The 22,409-nt window shown below is 51.1% G+C and overlaps 1 protein-coding gene across 4 annotated transcripts in view; it reads left to right on the plus strand.

The window, feature by feature from the left end:
• The window catches only part of DLGAP4 (DLG associated protein 4), a 70,219-nt gene that overhangs the window by 20,277 nt on the left and 27,533 nt on the right, over positions 1 to 22,409 (plus strand). For 3 of the 4 annotated variants that reach the window (XM_089896833.1, XM_022592501.2, XM_022592500.3), the window contains exons 2-4: positions 11,730 to 12,091; positions 14,568 to 14,656; positions 15,177 to 15,589. In XM_089896833.1, coding sequence (XP_089752959.1) covers positions 11,730 to 12,091; positions 14,568 to 14,656; positions 15,177 to 15,589 — 864 coding nt within the window. Of the gene's footprint in view, positions 1 to 11,729; positions 12,092 to 14,567; positions 14,657 to 15,176; positions 15,590 to 22,409 lie in introns of those variants that run through there. The other variant, XM_022592504.2, reaches the window with a different exon arrangement.

Consider the following 22,409-nt stretch of genomic DNA (forward strand, 5'->3'; position numbering starts at 1 on the left):
CATAGCAGCCCTGTAACTCTGGCCATCTTCTGCTCATCAGCACTCCCTGCTAGTGTTTATAGCTTTAATGTATGAGAAAATCATGATTCAGGAACTGCTGCTTGGAAGCTGGCGTTTCTTTCAAGCTTGGACTCCCAGGGGCGGTGGTAGTAAGGTATCCTGAGGGGTAGGATAGGGGCCTCAGCAGAGCTGCCAGCAGAGCCAACTCTGCCGGCAGGTCTCTGGGGATAAATAAAAGGACATTTGCAGCAGATTCCAGCACAGAACAGGCGGCGAGGGGTGAATGTTGCCTGACAGGTTGCTTACTGGATTACGGTCGCAGTATTCGTGGAAATGTTTTTTGAGAAACAGCATGCCGTCTGGGGTCCCCTGGTCAGGGGCTGGAGGAGGTGGGGCTCAGCCACACGTGGGTGCCTCCCTGAATGCCTAGGGCTGGTGGTCTCCAGGCTGGGAGTCAGGTGGGCAGAGGGAACACACCCACACTCAGAGCCCCAGGCAAGGTTCCTGCTCTGCCACCTGATCCTCAGGGAGTACATTTGCCTTTCTGATCCTCAGTTTCCTCATTTGTACTATGAGGAGGTTGAATTAGTCCGGTGGATCCCAAAATACCATATGGAGGAAAAAAAGAAAGTGGAGGTGCTCTGAGGGCCCTGGCGGGGGGTGGGAATCAAAAAGCCTCCCCAGGCCCTCTTGAGGGCCCCCAGAACCTGGTTTGAAAGGCACTGGAATTACTATCTCCTCGGACCCTAGAATTTGGAGGTTTTCACATCCTTGTTCCAGTCCCAGTACCCCATCAGCCAGCTGTGTGACCTGGGACGAGTGGCCTCACCTCTTTGGGCTCTGCCTTGAGGCTGTAGTGAGATTTAGCCAAACTGGGGAAGTCCTGAGTGACTGGGAAACCACGTCAGGGGTTCTGGTGTTTCTGGTGGAGGGTCAGAGTGTCCAGGACTGCACATCCAGAAGTGAAGGGCCTGAGGAAGGGCGGTGGGTGGCAGTGATCACAGGCAGAGCGGGCCACCTTTTTCTTCCACGTGCTGGGGTTCTGGTCCAGGGGCACCAGGCCTCTGACCCCATGGCCAGCAGAGCCAGAGGCAGCCACCATCTAACCCACGCAGAGGATATCGCCAAACCCTGCATGAGGACCCAAGATTAGGGTCCTGACTGGGAAACTGGCCTGGCCAGAATCTCAGCCAGGCCCTGCTAAGTGCACCTAACTCCAGCCCTGGTCAGTGTGGTGAAGCAGCAGCTACAAGTGCTGGCTCTGGAATCAGAAAGCCTGAGCTCAAATCCTGGCTGTGTGACCTGGGGCTGTTCACTTCTCTCTGGGCCTCACTTTTTTCCTCTTTGAAGTGGGAGTGATAGGCCTGGTGAAGAGTTGATGAGCCAATACAGTTAAAGCTTTTCATGCTAGGCCAGTTCACGGCCAGCCCTCAGTCAGGGGAGATGCCCGGGAGCTTGTGAAGGCTCCTGACCGGCAACTTCCTGTCCTCAGAGAATCAGCTGACCTGAATTGTGGGTCCATCTGGAGGGCATTGCTTAACCCTGTCCTCCAGCACCTCTGGCCTGAACGTGTCAGGACAGAGCCACCTCATACCTTTGACCCCAACTGGTGTGTGAACAGGGCTTCTAAGGAGCAGCTGTCTCTGGAGGGGGCGAAGGGTGTTGTCCCAGCAACCAAGCTGGTCCCTCTCAGGCAGCTGCTCCAGGCCCATGAAGGGGGGCGGCCATCTGTGCTCTGGATGGGGCTCTCCCGCCACCTGTGCCCTGGTGCCAAGAGCCTGCAAGCAGAACTGGCCTACCGGCCAGAAGGGGCTTCTCTGCTTTTGCCCAACAGACCTGAGACACCACCAGAAGGGCCTCCTGCTGCCTCGATTTCAAGGTTCCCAAGGGTCTCCTGCCTTTCCAAGGGGGAGGTTCTAGTGGACCGGCTTCCTGGGGAGCAGGGGGAGAGGGGCTGGAGCTCCAGAAGGAGCAAGGAGGCCTGAGGACAGCTGTTCCAGCAGTCACAAACCTGTGTGCCATGGGCCACGTTAGCAGGCAGGCACGTACCTGCCCAGTGTTTTTTAAAACTTAGAATTGACTAACTCCATTTTTAAAAGAATTAACTAACTCCACTTTTAAATTTAGAGGTTTTATTTATTTATTTTTAAGGCCAGATTTCTGGCTTCTCTCACCCAGGTCTTCCACATGACAGCTGTGGGCCAGAGGGGTTACATGCATGGTCTCCTGTAGACGTTTAAACTCGTGACGCCCATTCAAGGCCAACCCACTTAGCTGGGGAAACGAAGGCCCAGAAAGGATTAGACCCTGTGCAAGGTACACAGTCGACCACAGCCTCACAGAGCACGGCCACTGTTAAAAGCTAAAAGCCTGTTCTCTCATCTATAAAACATCAGTGATGATTATCTCCCCTCCCAGGCCTGTGTCTGGAATAAAGTAGTACCTGGCCCAGGACTCACTCAGTCATGATTCTTTTAAATCTGTACATATGATATGCCTTGCCTGGAAGATGTTGCCGGAAGCACTGCTTACTTTCTTTCTCTGCCACCTTTCAGAAATGGTTATTTTTCAAGTTGTTTCTGATGCCCAGTGCTTAGGGTTTATTGAGCTCTCGTTCCCACAGCTTCATTGCCGAACTTCAAGCAGAGCTGCTCCAAGCTTTACCTCCCACCAGATTGTGCTCCTGTAGTGTGTGTGTGTGTGTGTGTGTGTGTGTTGGGGGCTGACCTGAAGGGAGCTTTTCAAAGCGCTCGCACTGGCCATTAGATTCCGACTCAGAGTCAGGAGTAAATCATTCTTCCGTGAGCTTCAGTCTACCCAACTGTCAAATAGGGGGTTGTTCATTAATTCAATAAATACTTACTGAGCCCAGCCATGTATCGGGCCTGGTGCTGGGAAAGCATCTTAATTCTATAAGGTATTCAGGGTCCCCACCCTCAGGAATCTATATTAGATACTCAGGATCTCTGTCTGGTAGGGGAGAGAGACAAAAGACAAGTGAACCAGTAAGTTGATCAGTGCTCGATGAAATAAACAGGATCCTCAAAGGAAGAACAGCAACTTTAGACAGGGTGGTCTGGGAGGCCCTCATTGAGGACGTGACCCCTGAGCCGAGACCTGAGTGGGAAGCAGAGATGAGAGCAGGATGGGAAGGAGTAGGTGTGCAGAGGTGGGGGTGGGGATCATCTCAGACAGGGAAACAGCAGGTTCAAAGGCCCTGAGGTCGGCGCATGCTTGGAGTGTTTGAGGAATAGCAGTGTGACTGGAATGGAATCAACAAGGGGAAAGTGCAGGAACTGAGGCTGGAGAAGGGGGCAGTGCCTGTAGTAGGCCAAGGTGGGCAACTTCATGGAGTGGGGAGCCTTTGAAAAGCTTTAGAAATGGGAAGCATTAATCCAATTTGTACTTTAAAAAAACTCCTCAGGCTGCTTTCTGGAGAGTGATTGTGGGTGAGTTGGTTCACTGACAAAGCAGGGAGGCCAGAGGGTAGAAAGTGGAAACCTAGACCAGGGTGGTGGGGTCGAGAGAAGCCCGGCTCTGTGACATGTGCTTTTGTGGGGGAGGGGCAAAGCCTTACAGATGGGGGAGGCCTGGGAAGCAGGGGGCAGGACTCCCCAGGCTTCTGGAGTGTGTGATGGAGTGCGTGGGGGTCCCCTCTTTAGAAGAGCAAGGCCGATGGCGGGGAGGAGAGGCTCAGATTCATTCTGGACACACTGAGCTTGAGATGGCCTTGGCACCTCACACAGAGCTGCCTGGTGTGCCGGGCTATTGAGAAAGGAGGCAATGCGCCCTTCCAGCTGCAGTCAGGTCCACGTGCTGTAAATCCTCTGACTGCAGGCCAGTTTGGAGGGACTTTGTGAGGGATGCTGTGGGCGGGAAGAAGATACCACCGTTCCCGGTGTCCAAGCAGCCCCAGGAAGCCACGGACCCTGTCCGAGAAGAGGCAGCCCTCTCTCAGGCCTCCCTGGCTTCCCTTCACCAGCTAAATTACCTAAATGCCACTTTGCCAAGCCATGCCCTGCTCAAATCTGTCTTCCCACGCCTTGGGCTGTGCTGCCCCGCTCCTTTGCTCGGAGCATCCCTCCACCCGAAAGCCCTGCATCTCCTTGCCCCTCAGTGACTCTGGTCCATCCTGCCGGACCCAGTCAACCTTCATGTCTTCCAGAAAGGTCCTCAGCTGTCCCCCAAAAGGTGATCACTCTCTCCTTCATCGAGAAACCGTGGTAAGTGGAATCATAGGGGCCACCCCAGGATTACAAACATCTTCATGTCTGCCATCTCTTTGAATTCTACTCAGAGCACATTGGGAGTCACACCCCATTTTCTGGGTGAAACAGTTAACATGTTCAAGGCTGTTGCCTCTACATGACCCTTACAGAGTTGGCACAGTGGGTGGGGCATAGGGTAGGGGTCAGGCTTCAGGCAGCCTGGGTTCAATCCCTGGCCCCAACACTGCCTGGCTAGAAGGTGAGCTTGGGCGAGTCTCCCCACCTCTCTGAGCCTCACCTGGAAAACAGGGCAGTGAGAAACCTACCTCACATATCTGTTCTGAGGGTTCATTTGGCCAAAGTACAATCCATTCTCATTATTCATGGTGCTTACATCCATAATGTCTCACAAACACTGAATTAGTGAATACTGAACCATTGCTCCTATGGGAAATGCAGAGTCCCTGCGTTTCCACCCGCTACCAGCACAAACCACCAAGGTTGCTGTTAAAGATACCTTATTTAATATATTGTTGACTTATTAACACTGATCTAAGCACTGTAACTCAAGCCTGAGCAAAGCTTATCTGACACACGTGTTTTCTCCATAAGGCACATCACAACCTTGCGCTTAGGAACATTGGACAACACTTCAGCACTATACTTGGGGGCCATTTCAAGCAGAGAAATCACCACCAACAAAAAAACACACAAAAATGTGAAAGCACAGCACTAAATAGACCAGGAAAAGGGTGCTTCTTTACAGTATGAGCTGAAACAAGAAGGCAGTGTTGCCTTGTTCAGCCTCAGCTGGGAACCTGTGTGTTGGGAAACTCAGATTTTCAGGTTCTGCTCAAGTCTGCAAGTGGCTGCAAAAAAAGCCCCACCAGTATGAGTCTTAGCAAGTAGGCAGATTCGCAGATACAGAATCATGAAGAGTGAGGACTGAGTGTAGATGGAGTGCTTGCTCAGTAGCACTGTTAACTTTGGCACTGATACCAACAGGAGGGCATCCTGAGTGCACCCCTTCTGGGCAGGGCTCCAAGGGTGTGGCCGGACTCCCTAAGCTTTGTGGCTTCGTCTTTCCCAGACACCTTTGTAACCTCTTGGCTCCTGTGGACTTTGGGGTCTGAGGCAGGTACAGATTCTGGAAGCCCTGAGCGCCCCCACTGAAGGGCTTGTTCCACTTCCACTGGGTGGGTGGTGGCACCATCGGAAGGTTTCAAAGCAGTGGCGTGATTGGATTCCTCAAGTGGCCCATTGGCCAGGGTGGAAGAGGGACAGGAAAGGTAAGATAGGAGGGTGAGGGGCCAGGGAGCGGCGGTGTGGGGCGTCTAGGGGAGGCTGGCTCTAGAGTGGGGGAGAAGGGAAGGATGGGGAGGCAGGTAGGGAGCCCCTGGTTGTGGGCAGTGGGGAGGAGCCCCAGGAGGATGCTGGGGTAAGAGGTGCTGCCAGTCTTTCTTGCTGGCGTTTGAAATTGAAGTTTGATGTTGTTACTCTTAAGGTACAGTGAGGGAGGTGGTTTCCAGGCTGGCAGAGGGGGAAAGTAGAGGGCACATGGGCCGTCGGCAGGAAAGTGGCTCTGAGAGGTCAGTCTGTCCCCGATCCTGACTTAGCTCCTTGGAATTCTCTCCCAGCTTCCCCTGCTTCGGGGGAAGAAACAGGGAAGGAGGGAGGAATTTGAGGCTAGGTGGGCGGGAGCCATGAGTTCTGCTTTAACCGTAGCACACAAGTGAGCTCCCCGATTTAGCTGCGTGGTTTGACAGGTTACTTGTCGGGTGAGAGAAGGAGGGCTCTTACAGGCTCTCAGCCCTTCCTCCGACAAGCCGGGCAGAGTCAGCAAAGGAGTTTAGGGGGTTCTGGCTCTGAGGCCAGCTCCATTCACGTGGGGTCTTGCATGGGTCCGCTGCCTCTTATGTAAAGCCTGCAGCCATGGCTCCTACACTGTTTAGGCTGCTTCTCCTTCAGCACCCCTGCCAAGCTCGGGCCCTTGGGAGCCAGCAGACGTGAGGACTAGGCTGGGCCTCCAAGGCACTTGCAGGAGGCTATCATGCTGGGGCTGCTGGGGAAATGGAGCCACAGCCAGTACTCTGAGCACCTGAAGCTCTGATTGGCCATCTTATACACCTTGACATTAAAAAAGCAAGATGTGGAAACAAATTTATTCTGACCTGAAAAATAGAGTTTGCAGGATAAAATCTAGGGCAGAAGGCGGAAATGAGACAAAGGGAGCTTCTCCTTAGAAGGAGCAAGGACTTGTGCACAGTGGGGCAGGGAGGCTGGGCTGGATGTCTGGGGCCGGGGGCAGGTGGCATCACACAACCAGCTTCTGTCTGAGCCTTGGCGTGATGGACCGGCACGGCCAAGGTGAGGGCAGGGAAGCATGCGGCCCCCGGGCACAGCTGTGCAACGTGCAGACAATGCTGTGTCTCAGTGATGTGTCACTCAGGATCTTTAAAAATATGCACAAGGACCAGCTGGAGGAGACAGTCACCCTGGAGTGATGTTCACCCCCAAGCTTCCTGGGCAAATCTGAAAGTTTTCCAAGAATGAATGGACAGAGAGTTGGACCCATGTGCCATTTTGGTGTAAATTGTGGCACATAGAATATCTCCCCAGGGCAGGGAGGACCGCAGTTACATCCTGGCCGGGCCAACATCTTGGGTCTCGGGGGCACTTGCTTCTCTCTAAGGTTTAATTGGCAAATGATGGTTGTGCACCCTCTGGACTGGGGACCGGCTGCTGACCCGCATGGGACACACGCTCAGTCGGAGACCTGGCCACAGCCCTGAGTGCTCCAGAGGAGAGGGTCGGACTCTGCCTGGGCCAGAAAGGGCTGAGAGTGGAGGGACTGGCCAGAGGACGGGAAGCATGAAGGATGCGCAGAGGGGTTCTGGCAGAAACGGTGCACGTGCAAAGGCTTTGGCGCCTGAAGAGTGTGGTGTGTTTGCGAAGGGTGTGTGGGTTCTGTGAAGCTGGAAGGGGCATGCTGAGTGGGTGGGAGGGCAGGAGGTGAGGCTGTAGGGATGGGTGGGTGGGACCAAACAGAAAGGGCTCCAAATTTGAGATGGGACTAGAACCTTGGGTTCTGAAGTGTTGGGAGCCTTCACTATGGCTAAATCTTGATTTTTGGCAACCGAGGGGTTTTTGTAGCGATGATGAGGTTCTTCTTCTTATTCAACAAATATTTATTGAGCGCTTTCTATGCTTGAGATATTACCCTGGGCCCGGGACACGACCTGCTGTGCCAAGACAGACAGAGCCCCCAGCCGCCTCAGGCCTGTAACCATCAGCAAGTAAATGCCTCGCTGAGCTGATGACAAATGTGATGGGCGCTCTGATGGAGATCCTGAGTGATGGGAGAGTAGGGAGCAGTCAGGGGAGGCCTCCTAGAAGAAGTGACACTTGAAACATGTGAGGTGCTGAGAGAAGCCTTCCAGGCAGAAAGAACAGCTTGTGTAAAGGCCCCGAGGTGGGAGGAAGTGTGGTGGGCGTGAGGAACACAGACTGCCTGGATTGCCACATTGGAAGGGGCTGGGGGAGGTGTTGGCCTATGTTTCTTGGCATTTCATGCCTGTGAAATGAGAGCTGTCCTGTAGATTCGGGCCCCATCCCCCTGCCCTGGGGGGGACAGTGCTCACAGCTGAGAGATGCCCCGAAATCCTCTCCATTAGTCACACCACTTGTCTGGCTGTCACCTGTGCCCAGGAGACATAGAGAATCCAAGATGAGTTTACTTTTTCTTCTTTCACTTCTGGCCATCTGGCCTGGCCTCCCTCTAGTTCACTTTCTCTCTAATGAGTGGCTGCGTCAGCAGGACTCTGGCCTACACAACCCTGAGAGAGAGGCTGGAGGGTCAGTCCTCTGTCCAGACCCTTGGACAGTCCCATTATCTCCTGGGTGGGGCAGGTCCCTGCACAGACTGACTCCTCCAGGCCAGTGTTAGCCCCACCACAGGTGGGGACAAGGACCCTGACTGGGGTCACACAGCCTCCGCCAGGCTTAGAGCCCAGTTCTGGGTCCTCATGCTCACTGCCACCCCCTTTAGGGGCATATTCCCCCCCTTAAACATTTTGAGCAGATTAGGGCTTCGCTTTTCTAATCTGGGGCAGAAGACTCCACTGAATCTTTCTTGGGATATTTAGGCCAAACAAACAAACAAATCCTGAAATCCCCAATGAGTCGTGTCTCTGCTGGGCTCTGGTGGTCATGGGCTTCAACGGGCTTCTCTACGTGTCCAGCTCTTGGGGGAGACTGCCCCTGGCTGGTCAGAGAACCAGTCCAGCCTCCCCACCAGTGTCTGGGGAGTGGTAAAATTTTGGCTCACCCCCTGTCCTCCAGGCCTGTCTCCCTCTGTACCAGAAACTAGTCAGAGCCACGCCAGCACTGGGCTGTCTGAGCCTTGACCTCTGTGATGTAGCCTATGTAATCACTCCCTGTGGCCACGCAACTGGTATATGACAGAGCTGGGGTCTGAACTCAGGCTTGTCTGGCTCTCTGCTGCCTTCTGGCTTTTGGATCCTCACTACCAAAGGAATGACTCTCAAATGGTAGAATTTCAGGCAATGGGGAGGAGGGATTCCTAGCAGGAGTCTCCCTTTCAGCCACAGTGAGGGGAGCCTCCATACCTACCCTTAAATGAGAGCATAAATGGGAAAATGCTGTGAGTTAGTCAAGAGCTATGTGAATACGGTGTGCTGTTAGAACGCCTCCACCCCCACTGAACAGATAAAGGTACTAAAAAGTTCACTGGGGGACAGGGACTTCGGTGAGGCCTGGTCGGGGCCTGGAAGCCAGGCCTCTGCCTTTAGTCTAGGCCCCTCCTCCTCCAGCTGTCAGGTCTCAGCTTGGATGTGCCCCTGCACACTGGCTCCAGAGTCCAGCAGGGTGCTGAGGGGCAAAGTGGTCAGTGAAAGCCTCAGACACCTGCAGCCCCAGCCCAGCAAAGGGGGGGGCCTGAGGCCCGGGGAGTGGAGTGTGGTGGGCTGTGCAGCCGAACAGATGTGGTTGTCGCTTGCTGTTGGCAACTCTGGGCAAGTTATCTAACTTTCTGAGCCTCGTGTGCCACATCTTTAAAATGGGCATAATCATACCCCCACCTCACAGAGCCACCGTGAGGTGTAAATTACAAAGCCATAAAGCTACTGAGCACAGCTCAGTAAGCGGCCCAGCTTTCGGCTGTCAGCCTGTGCCTTACGACCAGCTGACCACAGGAGCTCACCTTCCAGAGCAGGCCTGTCCCTTCCCACGGGGCAGGGCCCTGGAGGGTCCTTCTCCCGCAGACCGAAGCCCCGCCTCCTGCCCCTGCACCACCCTTCTTGGGTTGGGGAGTCAGAGACTGTGGGTGTGTCTGTCTGGGGGGATCCCTGAGCAGAACTGGGAAATTTTGAACAGAGGAGGAACAGTGCTCTTGGCTCTGAGCTCCCAGAGCACTTAGTCACCTAGACTAGGTCAAGCACGGCTCCCAGTTCCTGGGCTTTTCTACTGTGGCCTCTATTGCTGTTGAAGTAGTTGTGTCACGGCTGTTTCTCTGCTGATGGGGGCTCCTAGCTTTCCTGGACCCCAGTATAGGGCCTGGCTTAATACACGTCTATCAGGTGAACAAACAGATGGATGGGCTTTTTATATTACATTTTTTATTGTTAGGTAATTGTATATAATTTACATACAGTTGTAGGAAATAATACAGAGGGATCCTATGTACCCTTTACCTAGTTTCCCTCAATGGAAAAATCTTGCAAAACTGTAGTATAATTATCATAACCCAAATATTGACATAGGTACAACCCACCAATCTTACTCAGATTTCACCATTTTCACTTGTATCACCCTGTGGTTTTTTAGTTTGATGCAGTTTCACTGCATGTGTATGTTCATGAATCCACCACCACAGTCAAGATATAGAACTCCCATCACTTTGCACACACTGGGGTCCTCCCTGTCGCCCCTGTATAACCAAGTCCCTCCAGCCTCCCCATCACCCTCTCCCCCTAGTCTCCCCACCAACCACTAATCTGTTCCCATCTCTATAATTAGGTCATTTCAAGATTGCTTTATAAATAGAATCATGTGGTTTGTAACTTTTTGAGATTGCTTTTTCCCTCGGTGTAATTCACTTGAGATTCATCCAAGTAGTTGCTTGTATCAGTGGTTCATTTCTTTTTGTTTCTGAGTGGTGTTCCGTGGTCTGGGCGCACCACAGCCATTCACCCGTTGAGTGGTAGGTCTCTCGGTGAGCTTGTTTCCACTTTGGCCTATATCAAATAAAGCTGCCGTGAACATTCCTATATAAGTTTTTTGTGAATGTGTTATCATTTCTATGGGATAAATGCCCAAGGTGCACTTGTTGGGTTGTATGGTAATTGCATGTTTACTTTTCCATGGTTTTATCATTGTATACTCCCACCAGCCGTGAATGAGTGATTCCAGTTTTCCACATCCTCGCCAACATTTGGTGTTGTCACCGGTTTTTATTTTGGTCATTCTGATGTTTGCGTAGTGATATCTCACAGGAGCAGATGAATGGATTCTGCTGTGCCTTGTCACTGCCCCTGTGGCACTGGGCCTCATTTTGAGGGTTTCCATTGAGCCATCACCATCACTGTCATTGGCAGTCCCTTGAAGGCAAGGCTTAAAGCCACTCCTCTGGCTCCTCTTCTGGCCCGGGCCTCACCCGGGGAGAGGCTCATTTCAGTCCTTACTGGGGAAAGGGCAGTTGGAGTTAAGATGCTGAGAAAAGCCGCTGGATGTGACCCAGCCCCTCACAGCAAGTAGCTACTGCTGTTTGAAAAGCACCTCCTGTTTCAGAACAAAAAGTTCAGCGTTTACGAAGCCAGCTGTGGGCCAGCCCTGGGCCAGATTCAGAATGGGACTCTGAGACACCAACTCCCACCTATGGCGGGTCCTGGTTCCCTGAATCTTGGTGGAGAACAGAGAGTCTGACCGGGCGTGATGGAGTCTTGGGGGAGGTAGACTGGTGTGTGGGGTTTTCACATAACAAGGTGAGGGGTGGGGTGGGAATGGCAAGATGTGGGGAAGGACAGCTGAGCCCTGAAGGATGTGTTGGTCTCTGACCAGACAGGGAGAGGGCATCCAGGCAGAGGAAACAAGGGTGGAGGGAAGGTAGGGTAGGAGGAAAAGACCTGGGCAGGGGAGTGGTAGGTCTCTCGGTGAGCTTGAGGACAAGTGAGGTTAACCATTCCTTAGCTGTCCTGACCGTCACTCTGCTGTCACCATCCAGCCCATGCCCCGGATGGGTAAGACCTTTGTGTGGGACTCAGGTGGAGGGTGTGTTTGGTCCATGTGGGCATCCCCCACTAGACTTGGCCTTGGCTCAGCATGAAGGTGGGCAGGGCCTGTGTCTGTCTTGGTCATTGCTGTGTCTGACCCCCATTCTCCTGCTCCAGAAATCCTCACCGAGGCCAGAGCTAGGGTCAGGTCAGGTAGGGCCTCAGCCCTGAAAGGGGCTCGAGAGGGCTGGGGCCTCACCTTCTCTCCTGCCCTCCTCTCACCCATCTGCAGGTTCATCATGCCTAGTGGCGTATAAGAAGACCCCGCCACCGGTCCCTCCACGCACCACATCGAAGCCGTTCATCTCCGTCACGGTCCAGAGCAGCACTGAGTCTGCCCAGGACACCTACCTGGACAGCCAGGACCACAAGAGCGAAGTGACGAGCCAGTCCGGCCTGAGCAACTCGTCGGACAGCCTGGACAGCAGTACCCGACCGCCCAGTGTGACACGGGGCGGAGTCACCCCAGCCCCCGAGGTCCCTGAGCCACCCCCAAAACATGCAGCTTTGAAGAGCGAACAAGGGACGCTGACCAGCTCCGAATCCCACCCTGAGGCCATTCCCAAAAGGAAACTGTCATCTATAGGAATACAAGTAGGGGCCCCTTTCGCACTCTGTCCTCGGCCCACGCCGTGCACCTGCCTGCGTGTAATTACATCTGGTGGAGGCCCACTAGGTCTCTTGGGCAAAGGTGGTTTGTCTGTTTTGGGGGGTCGGCCCCAAGTGGCCAGACCAAATTCCACCCATAGTCACGTCTTCCTCACGTTCGCCCGAACATGCTGCGGGCTCTGCAGCTGTGGGCAGGTGTCCCTGCTCCAACGATGGGTTGTCCCAGTGAATGTAGTTACACTCAGCCAGCCATCTCCTGTCCACTGTTTGCCTGTCCACTGTCTGTCTGTTCACTCCACCCTTTGCCCTGGCAGCTGACGCGTGGGAGGCGGGACTGGCCTAACAGTTCTCTGATCCAAGGTCAGCTCCGTTGCAGAGGCCACAGCCCCGCCTGGCGGTGGGAGCAGCGTGGAGCGTAGACGCCGAGGGCCAGGGGCCCAGGACTCAGGGCCCTGGAGCCTTGGGGGTTGCTCAAGGGGAACTTTGCCCAGAGCCCTCTCGGGCCTTGGGGACAGGTAGGTTGCTTGAGGTGCCAGGCCCATGTCAAATTGAGAAGTGGGATGTCGGTCCCAGTGCATCCCTCTGTGAGAAAGGATCCAGGCAGATAATTCCCCGGGACCAAGTGGCCAAAGCCAGCAGACCCTTCAGGAAGCCAGGCTCACTGTGCGCCCGTGGCCAGGGCACACAGCAGGGCAGGGTGCGCCAGCTTCCCCTCCACTGCTTCACTGCACCTCCTGCATGCACTTAACATCAGTAATCTGCCTGCTGTTAGCTGAGTGGGGAAAACTTGGGCCCTGCCTTGCAGCTTTCAAGAGTTGCTCTAAATCCAGACTAAAGTGGAGCATACTCAGGGCAGGAAGGGAGGGCAGCTACAGTGAGCTAGGAGCTTGGGGGAGGCAGAGCCCCTCCAAACCCAGAGGGCGATCAAGGAGGTCCAGCTGGTGTGCATTGTGGCTTAGATTGGACAGGATCTCCGTTTCCCCAGCCACCCCTGCGCAGTGGGGCATGGCCGAGTAGGTGACAAAGCACCAAAATTACAGAAGGAACATGGGACTCAAAGGGGGGCAGAATGGACCAGAGATGGCTCACTGGCCGATTTCTTGCACTTGCCTCTTGGAGAGGAAAAATTTGGGCACATATACAAGAAGAAAGTCGGCCAGGAGACTATTCAGTTTTCTGGGCTCCTTCATAAGGGGTCCGGCCCCTGTCCTGTACAGCTCTCAGGAGAGACTAAGGAATACAGAAAATAGTCTAGTCCCAGGGTCTTTGTTTGGGCAGCCCCACCCTCTCCTTGGCCAAACCGGATGTTCTTATCTTTCCAGAAGACCTGAGAGAGTTAGACTCACCCTGATCCTTTCACTCGGCAGTTCACACGGGGCTGAGTACTCTGACTCTTGGGCCCATCCAGGCTTCTCCCCCGGGTTCACCCCACCCCCACTCCATGCTCTCCAGGCAGCTTCTTGAGATCCGGTGATATTGCATCCTCTGAGCTGGCTCTTGCTGAAGGAGAAATGCAGCTGCACCCCCATGGCAAGGAGGAGCCTGGTGCTCAGTCCCTGCCCGGGAAAGCCTCCCTCGCCTCTGTGAAGCCAAGAGACGAGAGTCTCCTATTTCCAAGGACATCCCTACAACTCTCGTCCCACCCCTTGGTGCCTCGAGCCCTGGGTCAAGTGTGTGTTCTCCCTCATTCATGAGCGGTGGCGGAGGGGCTGACCTGGCTGCTCTGTGGCCACGTACCTCTGTCCCCGGAAAAGAAAGGTAGGCCCAGGGCATCACTGGTACAGAGAAAGAGTGCCAGCTTTGCACGTGGCTCCCCTGGCCCATCCAGCGCTGAAGGTAACCTCAGCCAAGTGTGATCAAGGCCCAGGGCTGGCATTCCATAGGGCCCAGGGACTTGGCCGGCTCTTGCCTTGGTTGCAGCTTTCAAATCCAGAACTGCTGTCCAAGGTGTGCCCCTAGTGCCGGCGCCTCCAGCCTGCCCTTCACCTGCAGGGTTGGGGGAGCGATCTTTGCCTCGAGACAGCCCCGCTTCAACTACACCAGATAACGGCTGTGGCTTTGTGTGTGTGTGTTTTCTTTCTCTTTCGTTGTCCTTTTTTTTTTTTCTTCTCTCTGATGCGTGTGAAGGAGAGGACTAGAAGGAACGATTCCCACCTCTCGGAGGACAACGGACCCAAAGCGATCGATGTGATGGCACCCTCCTCAGAGTAGGGAAAGCCAGTCATCTCCACCCCATCCCACCTCCCACCCACCTGCCCGCCCGCCTCCGCGCGAATGAGCAGTGCCCGGCTTAACCTGGTCCGGCCTCGGGCCCACGTGCAGTGTCCGCATGCCTCGTGTCTGTCTGTCCACACGTCCGTTTGCGTCGTCCCACTAACGTGAATTTCAGCAGCAAGTGTGGTGTTTGTTCTTTATTTTTGTCTTTGTCTCCGTGCCGTTGCTGTCGTTGTCCTTCAATAAGGTTGACTGCATTCAGCCAGTGCCAAAAGAGGAGCCCAGTCCCGCTACCAAATTCCAGTCCATCGGGGTTCAGGTAGAGGACGACTGGCGGTAAGTGGCACCGAGGTGTTGGCTGCCTCTCCCCTCTCCTCTCCCTCCCTCTGCTCTCCCCTCTCCTGCGCCTTCTCCTCCTGCTCTCCCTAACCCACTTCTCCTTGCTGGATTTCTAGTAACCGAGCTGGGTTTGGGGTGCGGGCGGTGGCCCAGGTGTGGGAGGCTGGGCGGGCGGGCGTGCTCAACGAGCGCTTGCTCTGTGAGATTAATCAGCCACGGGGGCCGAGGCCGGGCGGAGACATGGCCTGGCACCCCGATGTTGGTGGGCGTCCTGGCCCCAGTGCAGTAAACAGGCAACCTTATGACCTTGTCTGTGTGTGTGTGTGCGTGTGGGCGGGGTGGGGGCTGAGCAGAGAATGAGACGGGGGCTGTGGGACCCGCTTCAGGCGCATGGTGAGCAGACGATGCATCCGTTTCTCTGTCTCCCGTGTGTCCGGGTCGGGGTGGCCTCTGGTCTCTGGCCCTCTGGGTGACTCACCCCTTACTGTCCCCACCCCACTCCACCCCGCACCCACAGAAGCAGCGCCCCGTCTCACAGCATGTCCTCCCGACGGGACACCGACTCGGATACCCAGGATGCCAACGACTCGAGCTGTAAGTCATCTGAGAGGAGCCTCCCGGACTGCACCCCACACCCCGACTCCATCAGCATCGATGCCGGCCCCCGGCAGACCCCCAGGATTGCCCAGATCAAGCGCAACCTCTCCTATGGAGACGACAGCGACCCTGCCTTAGAGGCATCCTCGCTGCCCCCGCCCGACCCCTGGCTGGAGACGTCCTCCAGCTCCCCTGCGGAGCCAGCACAGCCAGGTGCCTGCCGCCGGGACGGCTACTGGTTCTTGAAGCTGCTTCAGGCAGAAACGGAGCGGCTGGAAGGCTGGTGCTGCCAGATGGACAAGGAGACCAAAGAGAACAGCCTCTCTGAAGAAGGTGGGCTCTGTGAGGCCGGCCCCGGGGGCGGGGCGGGAGGGGTGCGGGTGCCAGCCCCAGCCTCCGAGGTGGGGGTGGGGGTTCTTAGGTTCTCTTCCTGGGTCGGTTGTGATTCCACCCCTTACTCTCATTCCTTCCTTTCTTCCATCCATCCACCGACCCAACCAAACCTTTTTCCAGAAAGGATTTACGGCGGCAGCCGCTAGTTGCACTGGCTGTGGGGTCAGCAGCCCCCGGGTTGGAATCCTAGCTCTTCCCTTACTAGTGAAGTGACCTTGGGCAGGTTCCTTGAGCCTCAGTTTCCTTACCTGTAACGTGGAGATAATCCTACCCTCTGATGCGGCGGTGCATGTTCAGGGCCCGACGAAGTGACGGACACAGAAAGTTGGCACCATAATTATGCCTTTGGCGGCTCCTTATTGAGCACCTACTGTGTACCAAGCGCCAGGGATCTAACTGTGAACCTCAGCAGGGTGTGAAGAACTATGAATGGGTTAGACAGAAGTCATCTACCTTCCCACTTAGGCTTCTGTCTATACCATGCCTGTTTCCAAAAATTCCCCCGAGAAATTAGAGAATAGTTCTAGAAAGAGCTAGAAATATGTAGGGAGCCTAGATTCACAGGTGTTTGATACAGGGGAAGGGTGGTTTGGAGGCAGGCCCCTGGGAAGCTCCGGCCCCTAGATGGCTCCCCTTCACAGACCGTGCAGGAAGTACAGGTCTCCGGAGTATCCAGAAGGGATGGAGCCAGCATCCCACCGACCCCTGGTGGGGCAGGGCCTGAGGAAACCACCCCTTGATGACTCAGAGGCCCTGTTTTCACTCTCTCTAGGCCAGTCCCCAGCTTTGATGTCACACCCACTGGTGTGCAGGGAACTGTTGTGAGGTATATACCTAACAACCTTTTACAATACTAGTATTTACAAAATCAGAACAGAGGCAAGGATCAGAGAGAGCACTAAATGGCTTCTAACAGAAACCATCCAGCCCTCTGCCCTTCCTCAGCCTTCCCCACTTTCAGCTCTCATCAACTGTGTATTCTGGTATTTACCTTCATATTTCTTTTTCATTTTTAAGTGGGTTTACCTTTTATTTCCTCTCAAATTAATCATTAAGTATTGATCTCTACTATAATAGCTCAGTATTTAGCTCTGTCACCTCTGCTTCCTGTGCCCCACCCTCTGTATATTACATCAGTTTGAGGTTAAAAAACAACCAGTATTTCTGTTTGCTATGAGCATGTAAATGCTGTTCACTGCAGAGCCTTGTAGTATATTAATGATTTCATTTTCTTATACATTTTGTTTTTCCTAGAATGAATGGTTGCCTCACTTTTTTATACACTTTATTTTCTAAGCTCTTATTTGTAATTTTTTTCACACGCTCCACCAGATTGGCCAGCCCCTCATCAATATTATTTTCCAGGTGTGCAAACGTATCAGATAATCTCATGATCTCCTATTTTTCCTGGTGCCCTCTGTCCTCTGCCCTGATCTGGCCAGCTTGCTTTCTGGGCCTGCTGCCAGGCTGCTGTCCAGAGACTTCCCTTTTCGTCACCTGGGACTGCCCTTGGCTACTTTACTGTGATGGACACCCTGCTTTTTTGGACAACGTGGTCTTCCGCTTTCCTGGTTTTAGCCCCTCGCTTTACGGGAGCACACCTTCAGTTGGAGATAAATTTTTGGAAACTATGTCTTTATTCAGACCTCATGTAGTTTGGCTGGGTGTAAAGAAAATAGTAAATACAAATTATTTTTGTATATAAATATAGATATAATTTATGTATAAATATTAAAATAAAGTTGAAAGTAACTTTCCCTCAGAATCTTAAAGAGGCCGTATTATGTTTAGCTTCCATTACTTGCGATGAAAAGTTTGAGGCCATTCCAGGTCTCAGTCCTTTGTATTATTTTATCTCTGGAAGCTGTTAGGATCTGTTAGGATCTTCACTTTTACCTCTCTTATGAAATTTCTCAGTGATGTGCCCTGGAATGGGTCTTTGTGCCAGTAGTTAATAGGCCACTTTTATGTGGAGACTCAGGTCTTTTGTTTCTTGCAGAAATAGTCTTGAATTAATTTTTTAAAATAATTTCCTCACTTCCACTTGTTCTGTTTTCTCTGTCTGAAATTCCTGTCACTCACATGTTGGATCTGCTAAGTTGATCCTGTCTCTGATCTTTTCTTTCTCTTATCTTTTTGTTGTCTCTCTTTCTGGAAGGCTTTCTTTTTTTTTCCACGCTATAACAACTTTATTGAGATATAATTCACATGCCATAAAATTTGCCCTTTTAAAGTGTATAGTTCAGTGGCAGTTAGTACCCTCATAATGTTGTGCGACCATCACTGTTATCTAGATTCTGAACCTTTCCATCACTCCAAAAAGAAACCCCGTGACCATAAGCAGTCACTCCTCATCCCCTCCTCCCCACTAGCTCTTAGCAACCACTAATTCTGTCTCCGTGGATTTGCCTATTCTGGACATTTATGTAAATGGAGTCATACAGTATGATTGTATGACAGGTCTTTTGTGTCTGGCTTCTTTTGCTGCATGTTTTTAAGGTTCATCCATGTTGTAGCATGTATCAGTTCTTCATTCCTTATTGTGGAGTAATATTCCGTTTTATGGATAATACTACATTTTATTTATACATTTATCTGTTGGTGGACATTTGAATTGTTTCCACTTTTGGGCTAGTATGAATAATGCTGCTGTGCACATTTGTGTACAGGTTTTTGTGTGGATCTATGTTCATTTCCTTTGGGTATATAAGTAGGAGTGGAATTGCTGGGTCATATGATAATTCTGTGTTTAACTTTTTGAGGAACCTGCTAAACTCTTCCACAGTGGCTGCACCATTTAACATTCCCACCAGCAGCACACGAAGGTTCTAATTTCTCCACATCCTCACCAACACTTGTAATTATTGCTCTTTTTGATTATAGCCATCATGGTGGGTATAGTAGTACCTCACTGTGGTTTTGGTTTTTTTGTGGGTTTTTTTGCGGTACGCGGGCCTCTCACCGTTGTTGCCTCTCCCATTACGGAGCACAGGTTCCGGACGCGCAGGCTCAGCGGCCATGGGTCACGGGCCCAGCCGCTGGGCGGCATGTGGGATCCTCCTGGACCGGGGCACGAACCCGCCTCCCCTGCATGGGCAGGCGGACTCTCAACCACTGCGCCACCAGGGAAGCCCCTCACTGTGGTTTTGATTCGAGTTTCCATGGTGGCTAATAAAGTATAGCATCTTTGCAAGTGCTATTTGTGTGTCTTTTTTTGGAGAAATCTGTTGAGTTTGAGAGGTTTTCTTGAATTTATCTCTAAACTCTGTACATCAGATGTTTACTACAACCATTCGTATAAGAGCTCTTTCTTACTCTGTTCCTTTTTTCATAATATTTTGTCCTTGTTTTATGGATAGAGTATCTTCTTCTACCTTTCTAAGATTTACATATATATTTAAGTTTTCATGTGTCCCTGTGTTGTCTCTGTTTCCTTTAGGATCCTTTTTTCTATGTGTCTTTTTGGGTTGGAGTCTTTCCTGGAATGTCCAGTGATCCTTAGTTGTTTATTCATATTGAAAGTGAGGAACTAACTCAGGGGTAGGAAGGGATGGAGTAGAAGATTTCTGTTTTGGTTGTAAGCCTAGTAGTTCCACTTGCTGTTTTTTAATTTTATGATTTAATTTAAAATAAAACTTTGGAATTCCCTGGCAGTCCAGTGGTTAGGACTCGGCACTTTCACTGCTGTGGCTCAGGTTCAGTCCCTGATTGGGGAACTAAGATCCCGAAAGCTCTGCGGCGCAGCCAAAATATTAAAATTAAAATTAAATAAAGGACTTACCTGGTGGTGCAGTGGTTAAGAATCCGCCTGCCAATGCAGGGGACACGGGTTCGAGCCCTAGTCTGGGAAGATCCCACATGCTGTGGAGCAGCTAAGCCCGTGTGCTACAACTACTGAGCCCACATGCCACAACTACTGGAGTCTGTGCTCTGCAACAAGAGAAGCCACTGCAATGAGAAGCCCACGCACCACAACGAAGAGTAACCCCCACTCACCGCAACTAGAGAAAGCCCACATGCAGCAGCAAAGACCCAAAGCAGCCAAAAATAAATAAAATAAATTTATAAATTGCACGTTATGTTCTTTAAAAAAATTAAACATAATAAAATAAAACTTAATTTTAGAGTTAGCAAAAGCAAACTATATAATATAAAAATAGCAAAAGTCATAGTAATATACTGGTATGTTGATAATATATGGTAATAACTTCAAAAATGAAGACATAATTATTTAACTATCATGATAAAAACTCTTTGGGACTTCCCTGGTGGTGCAGTGGTTAAGAATCCGCCTGCTAATGCAGGGGACACGGGTTCGAGCCCTGGCCCGGGAAGATCCCACATGCTGTGGAGCAGCTAAGCCCGTGCGCCACAACTACTGAGCCTGCGCTCTACAGCCTGTGAGCCACAACTACTGAAGCCCACACGCCTAGATTCTGTGCTCTGCAACAAGAGAAGCCACCACAATGAGAAGTCTGCGCACCTCAACGAAGAGCAGCCCCCGCTCACCGCAACTAGAGGAAGCCTGCATGGAGCAACGAAGACCCAATGCAGCCAAAAATAAATAAATAAATAAAATAAATTTATAAGGAAATAAAAAGAATGGCATTATTTTAAAAAACCTCTTTAATAGCAGAATAAAACTCGTAATGTACAAGATTTTGTTTGAATACCTCTGTTCAAGTCTTTTGAGTACATACGTAGGAGTGGAATTGCTGGATCATGTGGTAATTCTATGTTTAACTTTTTTCCATTTTTTTATTGTGGTAAAATATATATAACATAAAATTTGCCATTCTAACCACTTTTAAGTGCATAATTCAGTGGCATTACTTATATTCACAATGTTGTATATTACCAACATCTATTTCCAAAACTTTTTTATCACCCCAAATAGAGATTCTGTTTCCGTTAAGCAATAATTCCCCATTCCCTTCTCCACCCAGTCCCTGGTAACCTCTAATCTACTTTCTGTCTCTATGAATTTCCCTATTCTAGATCTTTCATGTAAGTGGGAAGATACAGTGTTTGTCCTTTTGTGTCTGGCATGTTTTCAAGGTACATCCATATGTTGTAGCATATCAGAACTTTATTCCTTTTTATAGCTGAATAATATTCCATTGTATGTAAATACCACATTTGTTTGGTCCATTCGTCCGTTGATGGACACTTGGGTTATTTTCACCTTTCAGCTACTGTGAATAATGCTACAGTGAACACGATATGAGAATCTGTTTCAGTCCTATTTTCAGTTCTTTTGGGTTTAAACCTAAGAATGGAATTGCTGGGTCACATGGTAATTAATTCTATGTCTAGCTTTTTGAGGAATCGCCAATGTTTTCCACAGCAGTTGCACCATTTTACATTCCCACCAACAATGCATAAGCGTTCCCATTTCTGTATATCTTTGCTAACACTTGTTATTTTCCATCTTTTAAAAAAATTATAGCCATCCTAGTAGGTATAACGTGGTATCTCATTGTCCTTTTAAAAAGATTTTTATTTATTTTTAAATTATTATTATTTTTTTACGGCTGCGTCGGGTCTTAGTTGTGGCATGCGGGATCTTTCATTGCAGCACACGGGCTCTTCAATGCAGTGTGCGGGCTTCTCTAGTTGTTTCTTACGGGTTTTTTTCTTCTCTAGTTGTGATGTGTAGGCTCTGTAGTTTGCGGCACGTGGGCTCTAGTTGAGGTGCTGGAGCTCAGTAGTTGTGGCACGGGATTAGTTGCCCTGCAGCATGTGGGATCTTAGTTCCCTGACCAGGGATTGAACCCACATCCCCTGCATTGGAAGGTGGATTCTTAACCACTGGACCACCAGGGAAGTCCCCATTGTCATTTTGATTTGCATTTCCCTAATGACTGATGCTGAGCCTCTTTTCATGTTCCTATTGGTCATTTGTATATCTTCGGAGAAACATCTATTCAGTCTATTTAATTGGGTTGTTTGTCTTTTTGTTGTAGAGTTTAGGAGTTCTTTACATATTCTGCATAATAGGCCCTTGTCAGATATATGATTTGTAAATATTTTCTCCCATTCTGTAGGTTGTCTTTTCACTTTCTTCATAGTGTCCTTTGATGTGCAAGTCTTTAATTTCGATAAAGTCCAATTTATCTATTTTTCATTTATTGCTGTGCTTCCATTTATTTTTAAAACTATGAGTATATATTAATTTAATAAAAACTAATATTAGGACAAAAAAACAATTGAAGCAGTGAGAGACTAACTGGCAGTTCTGTGGGCAGGGCTTCTGTAGACACCTTCTCAGAAAACTGGTTTTAAATAACATACAGTAAAAATTATATCCAGGGCTTCTCTGGTGGCACAGTGGTTAAGAATCTGCCTGCCAATGCAGGGGACACGGGTTCGAGCCCTGGTCCGGGAAGATCCCACATGCTGCAGAGCAACTAAGCCTGTGCGCCACAACTACTGAGCCTGTGCTCTAGAGCCCACAAGCCACAACTACTGAGCCCATGCACCACAACTACTGAAGCCCACACGCCCAGAGCCTGTGCTCTGCAGCAAGAGAAGCCTCCTAACGAGAAGCCCACGCATCGTAATGAAGAGTAGCCCCCACTCGCCACAACTAGAGAAAAGCCCACGTGCAGCAACAGAGACCCAACACAGCCAAAAATAAAAATAATTAATTAAAAAATATTATATCAGGGCTTCCCTGGTGGCGCAGTAGTTAAGAATCCGCCTGCCAATGCAGGGGACACGGGTTCAAGCCCTGGGCCGGGAGGATTCCACATGCCAC

This window comes from Delphinapterus leucas, chromosome 15, assembly GCF_059928025.1.
Source record: "Delphinapterus leucas isolate spDelLeu-1000000601 "Yukka" chromosome 15, BTC_Dleu_Yukka2, whole genome shotgun sequence".
Lineage (NCBI taxonomy): Eukaryota > Metazoa > Chordata > Mammalia > Artiodactyla > Monodontidae > Delphinapterus > Delphinapterus leucas.